Here is a 13,735-nt window from a genome sequence, read left to right on the forward strand (position 1 = left end):
TCATCTCAGAGAGTGAATTCAGATCTTGTGCTCTCGCAGGACCCATCCAGTCTTAGAAACCACTCAGGTCATTACAACTTCCAGCCAGTAGAGGTCTGGCTAATTCAAGTGAGAACTGTTCAAGTATTGTTCATCTGCCCAAACCTTAGACAACAGCAACAACAAAAAAGTGTGTGTATTGAGGGGAAGGTTGGTAAACATGGTTTGTGTTTAAGTTACAGGAAACTTTCTTCCTAACAGAATGTACAAGTCTGGGTGTATTGCTCTTGGGGGAGGAGTGGTTCCCACCAGTGGATGACTGGTTTCAGTTATTTCTCTTCTGAAGAACAGAGAGATTGCTGTTCTTTAGTCCTTAATAATGAATGCCATTGAATGTTTATTTATATACAGCCAAGGATTCTCTTTGGACTTCCCTTGTGGCTCAGCTGGTAAAGAATCCACCTGCAATGCGGGAGACCTGGGTTCAATCCCTGGGTTGGGAAGGATCCCCTGGAGAAGGGAAAGACTACCCACTCCATTATTTTGGCCTGGAGAATTCCATGGACACAATCCATGGGGTCGCAAAGAGTCGGACATGACTGAGTGACTTTCACTTTCAAGGATTCTTTTAATGTCCCTGGCAATTCTCAGTTGTAACTCAAGACTTTCTTCAAATTTAGACCAACTTATCTGATCTTTTCTTGAATACTTTCTTGGGACAAGTGATGTTTAAGTAACAGTTTTTCGGCCTGGCTCCCTTGAATTATTTGTAGGGAGGGAAGGTGATGGTTTTGTTCTTAGGCTCTTCCGTCTCTCTCAGTGTACTTTGCAAACATCTGAAGGGCACTCTATTGTACACTGCATTATCCCAGGAGGATTTTTGCCTTATTCTGTGTTTTGCTGTGCTAGATGTCTCCATGGACAAGAGCTGATGTCATTTTTCTGTAAGGGACAGATATTTCTTACTTTCTGAAGTGCTTTTAGGTGTTCATCTGGAAGTGTGACTCATCTTTATAAGATCTGCTTTTGTTGTAAAACTCCCAGAGTCTGCATCTAGAAGAGTTTGGTTGTGCAAGCAAATTCCTGGGTTAGATGGAAGGGTGTCAGGAGTGCATTGGTGGATCTGACTTTGAGTCATTCTCTACTCTGGGGTTTCATTTTTACAGGTTTCAGATACTGGTAAGCAAAATCCAGCCTTGTACAGTCGTGTGCTTCGCTCCTTTAAAATTTGTCTGTAACACTAGCTTTCTTTTCATTTATTTGTACATTTGAGACCAGTAACAACCAAACTACTTTTTTCCATCTTCAAGGTATGAAAGTTATTTTTCCACGTCCATTACCTCATGCATCATCACTGGTTGTCACTCTTTGAGTTCTTGCATTCTCGTGGTTGCTGTTTTCCCACTGCACTGGCTCTTATTGAGTGCTGATGTCATGTGTTTGGGGCCAGATCTGACGAGGAAGATGTGTAATTAAGTTGTCCGGTGGTGGTGCTCTAACAAAAGATGTCTCCTTATTATTCCAAATCACCTAAAGAAACTATAATTATATCTTATTCTGTGAATTATTAGAAGTAATTTTTACCCATACCCCAATTTTATGTGTGTGCCTCAATTTAAGGAATAAAATATTTTTGATCTATAGCATGCTGGACTATGATACTGAAAACCTGAACTCTGAAGAAATCTATAGTTCTTTGCGTGGAGTGACAGAAGCCATTGAAAAGTTTAGTTTTCGAAGCCAAGAGGATCTGAATGAGCCCATTAAAAGAGATGGCAGAAAGGACTGCGATATTGTGAGTATCCGCAGGCTGACAGAGGGAGGGCTGTGTATAGTCACCACCTGGAGCGGTAGGGACCTCTGTGTCCATCCAGGGATAATCCTGAACACTGAGCACTGGGATTACTGAACCCCAACGTTATTTTTATCTCATAGTTAGAATAGTATGATTTTAAGAGGCCCAGGGCAGCTTTGTGAAATTGCAGTGTAGCCCGCAGCTATCTTGTGAAGAATGTTAAATGCCCTTTTTCTCAGTTGGCTTCCATTATCCTGGACATGTTTATGTTCCTCTGATGTGATAAAAACAGTGCGCCTGCACCCGACGCCAGTGTGGTGCTCCAGGAGCTGCAGTCTCCTGTAGAGGCAGGCAGGGTGGCAGCAAACTGTCCTGGGGGAGGAGCGATCAGGGCCAGTCTGGGTGCTCCGGATGAATCTGCAGAGGAGATGATGTCACCTTCTGAGCATGAAGACTGCGAGGTGCTTGTCGTAGTCCTAGAGAAGTCTGTGAGGAGGCAGGAGAATGGGGGTGGACACAGGAGGATGTCCCCTGGGGGGTGGCGGCAGTGAACATGGCGGGCGTGCCCTGGATGGGGGAGAAGGAGCTGCACAGGCTTCTCTGGAGTTGACTGAAGAATCTCTGAAGGATTTTTAACCAGGGAAGTGGCATGGTCACACATACATTTTAGAAGGATTGCTGAGACCCTAAGATGGAACATGACTCCAGAGGAAGTTGAGTTGGGTAGCTCATGAGCAGAAATAGAAGAGCCAGAGTCTCTGGCAAGGACTGTTGAGGACATGCTGCTGCAATTCAGTGAGATAATATGGGGGGTGGGAACATGATGAAACGTTGACGCAAACAGCCATTAGGCTTTCAGACATACCAGTCTGGCGTTGAGGCTGGTGATTTGGGCTGGTGGTGGAGGTTTGAGAGACATTGACTAGTTGCCTGCTGGTAACTAAAGAAAAGCAAGTGAAGTCAGCCAAGTGGAAGGAAGGACAAAATCCTAAGGAGCATCAACACTAAGGGAAAGACAGAAGAAAAGGAGTCAAGAAGGACCAAAGATTAGCGGAGGGGAGTGTGGCATCATGGGATATGAGGGGAACTTTCAGGAAGGACATCCAGCCAAAAGGGTATCAAATTGATATAATGTACCAAGTTAAGAAAGTTAGATTTTGTTGTTAAACGTGATTAGTATTAGGAGTTTTTCACTTTCTTTTTTTATTGTCTGAAGTTTTTAAAACCCTTTTATAAATAATTTTTTCATTATATTAATAATGTATGTTTTACTTTTAAAAGAGAGTTACAAAGAGACAAAAATTATCTGGGACTTCTCTGGTGGAACAGTGGCTAACACTCCGTGCTGCCAGTGCAGGGGGCCTGGGTTCAATCCCTGGTCAGGGAATGAGACCCCGCATGCCACAACTAAGACCTGGCACAGCTAAAATAAAATAATTTTTTAAAAAAATTATCTATGAAACATCTTATACCACGAGAAAACTCCTGTTCAGTCTTCTGTGCATATATTTATAAATTCTTTTTTATCTTAATTATGTTAGGACAAGATCTTTTGGGCAGGGTGTGTAAGAACCAGTGCATCCTAGCATTGGTTCTACCAGGTGTATATCTAAAGGAATTGAAAGCAAAAACATGAACAGATATTTGTGCACCAGTGTTCAGAATGATGTTAGTCATAGTAGCACAAAGGTGGAAGCAATCCAAGTATCCATCAACAAATAAATGGATAAACAAAATGCAATATGTACTGCAGTATTGTTCAGCCATAAAAAGGAACATAATACTATGTATGTGTTAGAACATGAATGGACCTTGAAAACGTCTTGCTAAGTGAAATAAGCCAGATAGAGAAAGACAAATACCGTGTGATTCCACTTACATGAGGTGTCCCTAGAGTAGTCAAATTCATAAAGACAGACAGTAGAACAGAGACTACAGGGCTGGAAGGGCCAGGGAGTTATTAATGGTAACAGAGTTTTGGTTGGGTAAGATGAAAAAAGTTTTGCCCAAAATATGACACAGTGGTAATGCTTACACACCATTGTGAATGTATTTAATGTTACTAAGTTAGACACTTAATGAATTAACTAATTTAAATGATTTGACATATATGTCATATATACATACACACACAGTTTTTGTGTGGTTTTTTTTACTACAATTAAAAAAAAATCCACAAATGCATAGGCATAAAATGAGAGAGATGTATCTTACCGACAAGCACAAATAAAAATTTTGCCATAGGAATCACCAGTGGGGTGTGGCTGCCTGGAAATGTTTCCTCCACTGTTCTGTAGTCACACGTCTGACTTGAGGAAAGTGACCATTTTGCTCTTTCCACTGCAGTCAGCCACACTTTCTCTGCTAACCTGTAAAGGGTGCCGGATAGGCCAGCGTACTCAGAAGAAGGGACCCCCTGAGAATGGAGCCGGTCAGAAACATGACACAAGGGCCAGGGGACCAGAGCTTTAATTAGTTTTAGACAAAACTCAGAAATATATTAGGAAAACATTTTCAGAAAATATTAAAGAACTGTTCTTTGACCAGCATAAAGACCAGCTCTGAGAGTCAGAAACACCTGAGGGAAGAGCTATCTGCCTGGGGGATGCTGAGTTCTCTGTAGGTAGAGATCTCATCACTGTAGGGAATATATCAGGGGACTCGCGGGTGGTGGCACTCTAATAACAGTGGGGTCGTGCACAGCCCCTAGCCCATGGCCGTTTGCTATGCCCTGCTACCTGTACCCCGTTACCAGGCAGCACTTACTGCGAGGCCGCTAATGGTTGCTGAGCCATTGGTCAGTGCTACAGTAGGCCCCTCCCCCAAGCAAGGAACTGTCAATGAGTGACCTTCAGTGGCCCATTCAGCCAGTGGTCAGCGGAATGGTAATGGGCAGGTGGAGAGTGGATTCCGGCCTTCCCCGTCCAGGGCTGTCCAGCTCACCTGGCCGTGAGGTGAGCTAGAGAGTGGGGGCACCCAGGGGACATGCTGGGGACTGTGTCCTGCAGGGCTCCAGAGCCCTTACCAAGGCCACCCACTGGCTTGAGGCAGCCATGAACCTCTCCCCATCCCCGCCTCTGTGACCTGATGCCAGTGGACATCTGTATAGGACGCAGTCTGTAGGACCTGGGCCCCAGCATCTGGGCGACCTGAGGGGCTTCAGGGCCAGTTGGGTCCTCGGCACCTGGCTCCCTCAGTGATGACAGCTGGACAGAGTCTGAGGACCTCGGCCTGAGGGAGCCGCCAGCTGAGTTCTGTCTCTTAGCAGGATCTGGACCTCAGAGGATGAAAGTTGTCCCTTGGGACCTCACCCTTTTTTGTCAGAACAGAGAATAAGGAACTAAGGGAACTAAGCTAGGGAACTAAGGGAACAGGGAACTAAGAGTTAGAATGTTTGAACTAAAGATGCTGCATGCCACAACTAGGACCCGATGCGGCCAAATAAATAAATATTAAATTAAAAAACAAAAAACCAATAACATTCACTTGGTGGAGATTTACAGGAACATCATTACATGACCTGATCTCAAGAAAAAGGATTTAACCCCAACAAGTTTGCAATAACTAACCACGCCCCTCCCTCATCTTCCCTAGAAAAGAGATTTGCTGAAAGCTTTGGGAAGTCTCAGGGGTTTTTAAGGCAGGAGCCACCCATCTCCTTGCTTGGCCCTGCGGTAAACCTTTCTCTGCTCCAGACCCTAACATTTTGGTGGTGTTTGGCCTCACTGTACATCAGGTACACAGACCTGCATTTTGGTAATAGTCTCCAGAGGGTCATCAGGGGAGCATCCATCCATGGTGGTATGTCAGGGTGTCAGTGAGAGAAAACTCTTCCTGGTGGTGGTAAAAGTATTCCACTGGGGTGTTGGCCTCTGAGGTTCCTTGAGAACTGGGGGTTTCAGGTATACAGCTTGCCTTCTCCAGGGGCTCCTCAGAAGTTCATGGCGCTAATCTCAAAAATATTTGTCGAATTAGTCATCCAGTACCAAGGAAAACAGACATTCTGTGTGAACTAAGGAATGGTTAGATGAAAACATAAGTATGTTCTGTCCCTTTGGAGGTCACTTAGGAGTTAGATATTTACAAATGGAAACACTAACAACTGTACTTGTATCAGCAGCCAGATTTCAAGTGAGAAATCTCTGGCTCTGCTAATTCTTGTGAAGATTTAGACAAAGGAACTGAGAGTGTGCTGTGCCCCAGGTATCCCGTGACGGTGGCATCGCCTCCCCTGCCACCGAGGGCCGGGGCAGCAGCGAGGTGGTGGAAGGAGGCCGGACGGCTCTGGACAACAAGACCTCCCTCCTCAACACCCAGCCCCCTCGCGCCTTCCCAGGGCCACGGGCGCGTGACTACAGCCCCTACCCCTACTCGGACACCATCAGCGCCTATGACAAGACAGCCCTGAAGGAGGCCGTGTTCGACGACGACATGGAGCAACTGCGAGATGGTGAGTCTCTCCCAGCTTGATGCCCCTGGCAGGATAGCTCTGGGCACACACAGCATGTGGGATGGAGCAGAGAGGCCTGCCTTGCTCTGCTCGTCTGAGGTCCTGTCGTGTGCCCAGGAGCAGGGGGCACATGGAGGGCCTATGGGGAAGGCTTTGTGAAGAATCAGGCCTCAAGCTGGTGGTGATGAGCACGGGCATAGGCAATGGGGACACTGACCGTTTGGCTTCTGGTGGGCATGTCCCCATCCTGGGCTGTGGCCAGACGTCCCAGAGCCCTGCAAGGAGACTGCCTGCTGGTCTCTCGCGTTACTGGACCTGCGGTTGGGGAAGGGATCTAATGTGCCCTGGGGCCCTGCTGGCTATGTGCTGGCTGCTGAGATAGAGGGATCCTTCCCATTGTTCCAAGTAGGAAACTGAGGTTCAGAAAGGTAGAGTTACTTGCCCCAAGTAGAACATACTTGATACAGAACAGAACTGCTCTGGGTATTTTTCTGACTCTTGTGTTAAGACCATTATTGAGTAACAAGTGAGTGAGTATGTGTTGGTAGGATAGTCATTTTACTTAGAACCTAACTTTTCCTTTTTTCACCTCACTGTCATGTTCATATGTTTTAGTTAATTTTAATTAGTTTTTTAAAGTTTTATATATGTATACTTTGTTTCCAAGCCTGTTATTTTATGTTGTTTTTCAATTTTGAATGAAGACTTCAGTTAGAACCTTAAATCAGAATTCTAAGCAGTTAGCATTCAGCGAAGGCCTACTGTGTGTCAAGAAGGGTGTGGCTTGCCAAAGACACAGAAATGAGACACAGCCCCTGGCCCCAGAGCTTAATGCCTTTCCCCTTTCCTTTAAGGGGAAACCGACCCATTGTGGTGGCAGACATAGAGGAGAGGGCTGTGTTACCAGTGGATGCTGAATTGGAGGGGAGGGGAGCAGGAAAGGAAGAAAACGGTGCTGTCCGTGTGCCAAGCAGTGATGGGAACACTGTCTGAAAGCACAGGTAGCTTCAGGGACGTGAGAGTGTGGCCCCTTGGCCTGTGGATTGCTACTCACTGGTGGGGAGCAGCTCAATCTACCCAGCTGTCTGCTGGGCAGGAGGCTAGCAGTGGAGGGCTTATTTGGATTTGTACTTTCTGGGAGCTGTGGACCTTTTCCCCTCATTACTCATAGGATTGATACAGTGTTTAACTTACCCAGTTGTCAGTCTTATTTAAGACAGACGAGACGAGGATGTCGGCTATAGTTATCCACCAACTGTACACTTAAAGGCTTAAAGGAAAAGGTGGGATAGCAGGGGAGAGACGAGAGGGTTCGTTAAGACATCAACTTCCTTGGTGTTTGTTCTTCAGTCTTAGAAGGTTAGAAGCTTAAGAAGAGTACAAGTTTAGGTTTCTAATGGTTTGTCTTTGTGTTTCATCCATTCTATTTAAAGTGAGTATTTAAGTGTATTGAGGTCTCTTAAAAAAACATGTAAAGAGAAAGGATATGTTCCTCTGCTGTACAGACCATGGTCAAGTCCCGACAGGCGTTACACTGCATGATGTCGGCAGACCTTGCGGTCTGTGAATAGCTAGTCTGTGGGTTGCCTGGACGCTGTGATCCATGTGTGTTTACGCTCTGGACACTGAAGCAGGGAATGAATATTGACGAATCAGATGTGGTGGTGGAGGGCCTTGAGGAAACTGTGCTAAGGGGCTCTGAGGGTAGTGAGGGTGTCCCTGCTGGAGCCTGGCTGAGGCCAGGTGCAGGGAGTAGAGCTGGGAAGAAGACAGTCCAGGAGGGGTTTTGGGGGGTTTTTCCTGTTTGTCTGAAATAGGAGGGTAAAAAAGTCAGGCCGAGTAGAGAGAGGCACTGCCCGTTGGTCCCTGCGTCCTAGATGCCTCTTTTCACGTCTGTTTTCACCATTGAGCTGGTGAGGGTACCTGCTGAGGGTGTAGAGTGAGGCCAGTGCCACAGGGCGTGGTGTGGGCCAGTGGGGACCTCCCAGAGGCTGGAGAGCAGGGCGGGGTCCTGTTAACAGGGCTGAGCATCTGTCTTGTGTCCCCCAAGTGCCCATTGACCACTCGGACCTGGTGGCAGACCTCCTGAAGGAGCTGTCCAACCACAACGAGCGGGTGGAGGAGCGGAAGGGCGCATTGCTGGAGTTGCTCAAGATCACGCGTGAGGACAGCCTGGGCGTCTGGGAGGAGCACTTCAAGACCATCCTGCTGTTGCTGCTCGAGACACTCGGGGACAAGGATGTGAGCTGCCCGCCTTCCTGTCTGTCCTGGAGCCACGGCTCCCCTCCACTCTGTGCCACGCCTCCCGTCCTGGGGCCCCGGCTCCCCTCCACTCTGTGCCATGCCTTCCGTCCCGGGGCCCCGGCTCCCCTCCACTCTCTGTGCCACGCCTCTCATCCCAGGGCCCTGGCTCCTCTCCACTCTCTGTGCTATGCTTCCTGTTGACACCCAGACAGTTCTCAGGTTTTCTGAGCCTCGGTTAGTAAGGTGGTGTTCTTACTGGAGACAAGCCCTGTCCTAGCTTCAATGCGGGGTTTTCTGTAATAGGGTTTGTAGTCGTTGAGGGAAACTTGTTCCTGCTTCAGGTCACTTTCACAAAATGTCTTAAGACTTTGTTAATGTAGAATGTGAAGTTGTTTTTTTTTTTTTAATAATGGGATTTTTTTCTTAGGGGTTTTCTTTATGGTTCTATGCAGTTGAGAAATGAGACGTTTGTTTTTGGAAGACCCACTAAATGCTGCCTTCCCTGGGGCTCCCTCTTGGTTCACCGTTGCATGTGTTAGTGGTTCCAGCAACAGATTCCAAAAGCAGAGATTATAACTATTTTCTGTTACCCTCCATTGTTATTTTTAAAATAGAAAGCCTTCTCCACACTGTGACATTTGAACATGACGAACTAGGCGTTTGCACCCGGCCTGGTTTGTCATCTGCATGTGGTACCTCTTAGATGACCCTTCCAGGGGTGAGCACCCTGATCAGAGGCCACCTCCCCTCCACCCACCCCGACCCAGTGTGGCTGCTCTCTTGTGTGGCAGCAGGAATGACTGTTGAGACTTCCCTGAATTAACCTCTAGAAGTAAGAATCGATCTCTGTGCTCTGGGCTTCGTGTAGGCCAGCAGAAACACAAGTGCAGTAAGTGTGGTGAGCAGCTCAGGGACAGGACCAGGCAGATTTCGAGGAAGTTGGCCATGGCCGAGGGTCGAGGTCATGCCAGGGTCACATTGATGGTGACTTTAATGGAAGGCAGGTGAGCATAGGCTGGTGAATGTCATAATGACTCCACTGGCTCTCTGCTGCTTAGATTGAGTGGTTTGGCGTAGGGCGAATAAAGGTGGAAGGACGGTGATGAAAGATCTGTCTTCGTTTTTCTTAAAACAAAGTACGTATTGGCTCCTGGAGTCCTTGTACTGGTTGGGCTTTGTCGGGAGAGGGGCAATGTCAGGGAAAGGGCAGGGGATGGTGTGTGAGCGTGTGGCTTGTACAGGTGAGTGACAGGGAATCAGGATGTACCGTTTGGCTCTATTTGGTGTAAACTCCATCCTCTTTTGTTGAGATTAGGCGTCTGTTTGGAATGGCTTTCCTCCAGACGCATGACTCGAGCTTTAAGCAGCTCTGCACAGGTTCCCCTCCCCCATGACCTGCTCACCTCAAAGGTCAGGAGTATCGACAGATCTCCACTGTCCTGGTAGGAAAGTCCACTGTCTGCCAGGGCAGGTTGATGAGATGTGTAGGTCCTCTTCATCTGTTCTTTTATGTATTTTACAAATATGTACCTAACTCTCAGAAACCCTGAAAAACCCTGGGAGATTGATATGAACTTAATCATCCTCATGCGGGCCTAATTTGGCTTATGTGGGAAGCCGTCCTGGGGTCTCTCTTAGGTGCTGGGTCCCAGGATGTCCCCAGAGGCACCACACCTGTCCTCATGGAGCTGGCTGTCTGGGGACCCTGTTTGCATTCAGCCTGGAATACGTATCGCAGTGCCTGCAGGTGCCAAGAAAGCCCAGGCCTGGGACCTGGTGTCGGGCCCTGCTGACCGTGTGCGCAGGGAGGCGCCGGAGCTGTTTGCTCATGTCTTCTTTCCTCTCGCCCCAGCATTCCATCCGAGCATTGGCTCTCAGAGTGTTGCGGGAAATCCTGAGAAACCAGCCAGCAAGGTTTAAAAACTACGCGGAGCTGACGATCATGAAGACACTGGAAGCCCACAAAGACTCCCACAAGGAGGTGAGCCGGGTCCAGGGTGCACACCCCTGCGTCCGTCCTGATGTCTGAGCTGCGGTGGAGAGCCAGTGCACCTGCAGGTTCCCCCAGCTGGGCTCTCAACTGCTGTCCAGCGTGCCGCGCCCTCCCCCTGCAGTCAGGACCAGGGATGCCCTCGGCCAGCCTCTCAACTCAAAGCCCCGCTTTCCTTGGTAGCTGTCATCACCTGTTGTCCCCAGGGGAGTTAGGCGAGACTGGCACGTGTGGGTGTCCCCCCTCCCCTGGCAATGCGCTCCACTCTGCAGGCTCTGGGACCTGGTAGCAGCTCTGCCTGCTCCACCAACTCCTGGATGTGAGAAACTCACTCTGCTGGGGTTCCCGCTCCTCAGGCCTGTCTCAGAACACGTGTTTCTGGGCTCGGACTTGTGTGTAGATGGTGGACAGACCACGCATTGTCCAGTCACTTGTTGAACTGTCCCGGTATCTGTTACTCCCAGTCCTTTGAGTATCGAGAGGCCACCAGAGAGTGGGGAGGTGGGTGGAGCTGTCCTAAAAGAAAATGATTTCAGTGCCACCCTTCCAGTAAAGTTCACTATGGACAGCAACCGTTTTATTTAGAGGTTTACGAAACTTGATGTGATAGATAATGGGTTTGACCCCTAAGTGAGACATAAACCACGTGGTCAGTTCAGTCTTGGCTCCTGTGTGACTCTCGTGAGCACAGTCATGGATTAAAGGAATTGTGATTAGAACAGTTCTTATATTCACAGCAAGAATCAGACCCTAAATTGTGGTGTTTTTTCTGTTCAGCAGTTACGTGACTGCTTCTGAACACAGACGGTCTGGCCTCCTCAGATTCCCGCCCGACTGCAGGCTCAGCGAGGCTGAGGCTGCTGCTCTGTCCAGGCATGTCTCCACCCAGCAGTCCTAGCAAAACACAGGGGTATAAGCGATAGGTGTGTGTGCAAACCCCTAACGTATACTTCTAATGTCTGGCTCAGTGGCCTGATGGTGATCATCATCACTCACATTTGAACAAAACACTTTGCACTTAAAATAACTCTTTTGAAACAATGTAAAGACCAGATTAGCTGCTGGCAGTCAACATAATTGTCAAGGATCAGATAAGCTGACAGTGGTCAACAGAAGTGTTCCCAGGTGAGGAAGAGGTTCCAGGAGTTCCCGTCCTTTGTCAGGTGATGCACACGTGTCAGCTTTTGGCAGAACCAAGATGCAAACTAGGCCTTGTGTCTTGTAAGGGGCAAACAGGCCCATGCTGACTTTTGTTTTAAACCATAATGGCCTCTCCTTAATGAGAATACATGATCAAAAAATGAAATAAAATGGATGATCTCTTACATGCATATGATATCAGTTGTTTTCAGTGGGGAGACATAACTGAGAATGTGGCATTAAGGTGAAGCCTTGTGTGGCAGCCCTTCTGCCCTGTGTGGCAGCCACTGGCCATCTGCTTGGGAGATGTTTGTCTTCACAGTGGCTGCCCTGATGTTAACCTTCAGAACCTGGACAGTGGACTCTGACAAGCATACATTACTGATTGCATGAGGGGTTCTTGTTTTTTTCCCCTGCAAGACAAGAGGTAGAGGAGAGAAGGTTCTCAGCTGTGAAGTCCTTTAGGTTGCCTAAGGGACACAAGCAGAAAATACCTGCTGCCTGAAGCAAATCTAGCAGCACTTGGTTGTGGGGAATTCTTGTGACCCAGGGTCTCCACGCAGCTGTCACTGATTTCCTGATAAGGCAGGTGGAGGAAACATTGTGTCCTGAAAGGAGTGCCGTTGCTGGCGGGCCTCCCTGCTTTGCATACCTGCAGACTCACCTTGACTTGCTGCCCACGTCTTTTCCCTTATGAAACTCCACGCTGTCACTTTGCCAGAAACTCCTAACTTGGGCACCTGTGTGTTTCTGTTGGCATATGAAATTAACATCACATACAGTGTGTCTCTAGTTATTATATTTTCTCACCAGTATATTCAAACATTTATTCAGACATCATTCTCATATTTATTGGAAAGGATCCAAGGTGTTTCTAGACCCAGTTACTAGTCAGACAGAGCCCGAGTTTCTTCCTGTCCAGTTGGCGCTTCCAAAGTGTGCTCATCCTGGGCCATAGCTCCTGGAAACTCCTCCATAAGAAGCTAGTTTTGTGTTCACAGGAGATGAAGGAGATGGACTGGCAGGTTAACAAGGAGCTGCTGTGAGAGACCTTGTCACCAAATATGTCCTCCCTTGGCTGCTGTGGCAGGCCCTGGCATGATGCACACTAGTTCCAGCCGTGGGCCTGTAGCAATGAAGGACTTCTTGAAATATGGTTTCTAATAGGTTGAAACATGTCATACAGCCTTTAGGGAAGATGCTTAAAGCAGGGCTGCTAAGTTGTCTTGCTTTTTTCCCATAAGCTGAGGGCTGTCTTCTCAGGGTCTTTAGCAGGAGCTGTGTGTGCAAAACACTATCACTGAAACATGCCAGGGGCTAAATCTGTCTCATCATGACTCATCCTAAGCTAACATAGACATTTTACAATAAGCAAGATAGAGGATTTGGGGACCGATTTAGAGTTTTTGTTTAAAAAGTTGGTGTCTATCAGGTTAAGTATGTTTTCATATTCCCTATTTGAATACATAGATTTCTTAAATTATCTAACTCTGTGTTTTTATCTTTTTAGTAAATAAAATTTGCTGTTGCGTTTCAACTGCTGATTAATGAAGTTGCTGTGGTTTACAGTAGTGTTAGCTTTTAGCAAACATCTACGGGCGAAGGCCTTGATAGCGACCTTTTTAAGATCCTATGCCCACTCTCTGTTTCTCAAAAAAAAAACTTTAACTTCAGTGCTTCTTATCTTAGAACTTGTAATCCATCTCTTAGGGCTGGTACCGAGTCTGTCCATCAATGATTAAGAGAGGATTTAGATCTGGTATGAGCATTGATACTATGAATGCGGTTCTGGGGTCAGTGGGAGCACGAATATAGAGATGGAAAGCTGGGTTTTCCATCCAGCATCCGGCCTCCAGCCTTGCTGTCTGTTTGGTCCCCATTGTGTAGTATGGCTGCCGCAGAATCAGATAGGGGACCTGAAAGCTCATGTCTTAACACTGTCAAACGCTGTACAGACTTTGCTTCATAAAGCTGTCTTCAGACGTCTCTGTCGTCTCAGAGGCAGACAGATGATGTACAAATTATTAATCATTTTATACACATTTAATGTAAGATAGCCGTTGCTCCCAGGCACCATGGCTTACACACGGTAGCCAGAGTGTTGAGGTCCTTGGTCAGTGTTCTGTTTGAACTTTAG

At 47.5% G+C, this 13,735-nt stretch overlaps 1 protein-coding gene across 16 annotated transcripts in view; it reads left to right on the forward strand.

Annotated features, from left to right (window-relative positions):
- CLASP1 (cytoplasmic linker associated protein 1) overlaps positions 1-13,735 on the forward strand; it is a 273,436-nt gene that overhangs the window by 238,663 nt on the left and 21,038 nt on the right. For all 16 annotated transcript variants that reach the window (XM_086349101.1, XM_086349179.1, XM_086349040.1 and 13 more), the window contains 4 exons: positions 1,624-1,774; positions 5,978-6,224; positions 8,275-8,465; positions 10,321-10,449. In XM_086349101.1, the coding sequence (XP_086205227.1) occupies positions 1,624-1,774; positions 5,978-6,224; positions 8,275-8,465; positions 10,321-10,449 (718 nt within the window). The remainder of the gene's footprint in view (positions 1-1,623; positions 1,775-5,977; positions 6,225-8,274; positions 8,466-10,320; positions 10,450-13,735) is intronic.

Source organism: Bos grunniens, chromosome 2 (genome assembly GCF_055505025.1).
Source record: "Bos grunniens cultivar Pamir isolate PY7600 chromosome 2, Bosgru_T2T1.0, whole genome shotgun sequence".
Taxonomy (NCBI): domain Eukaryota; kingdom Metazoa; phylum Chordata; class Mammalia; order Artiodactyla; family Bovidae; genus Bos; species Bos grunniens.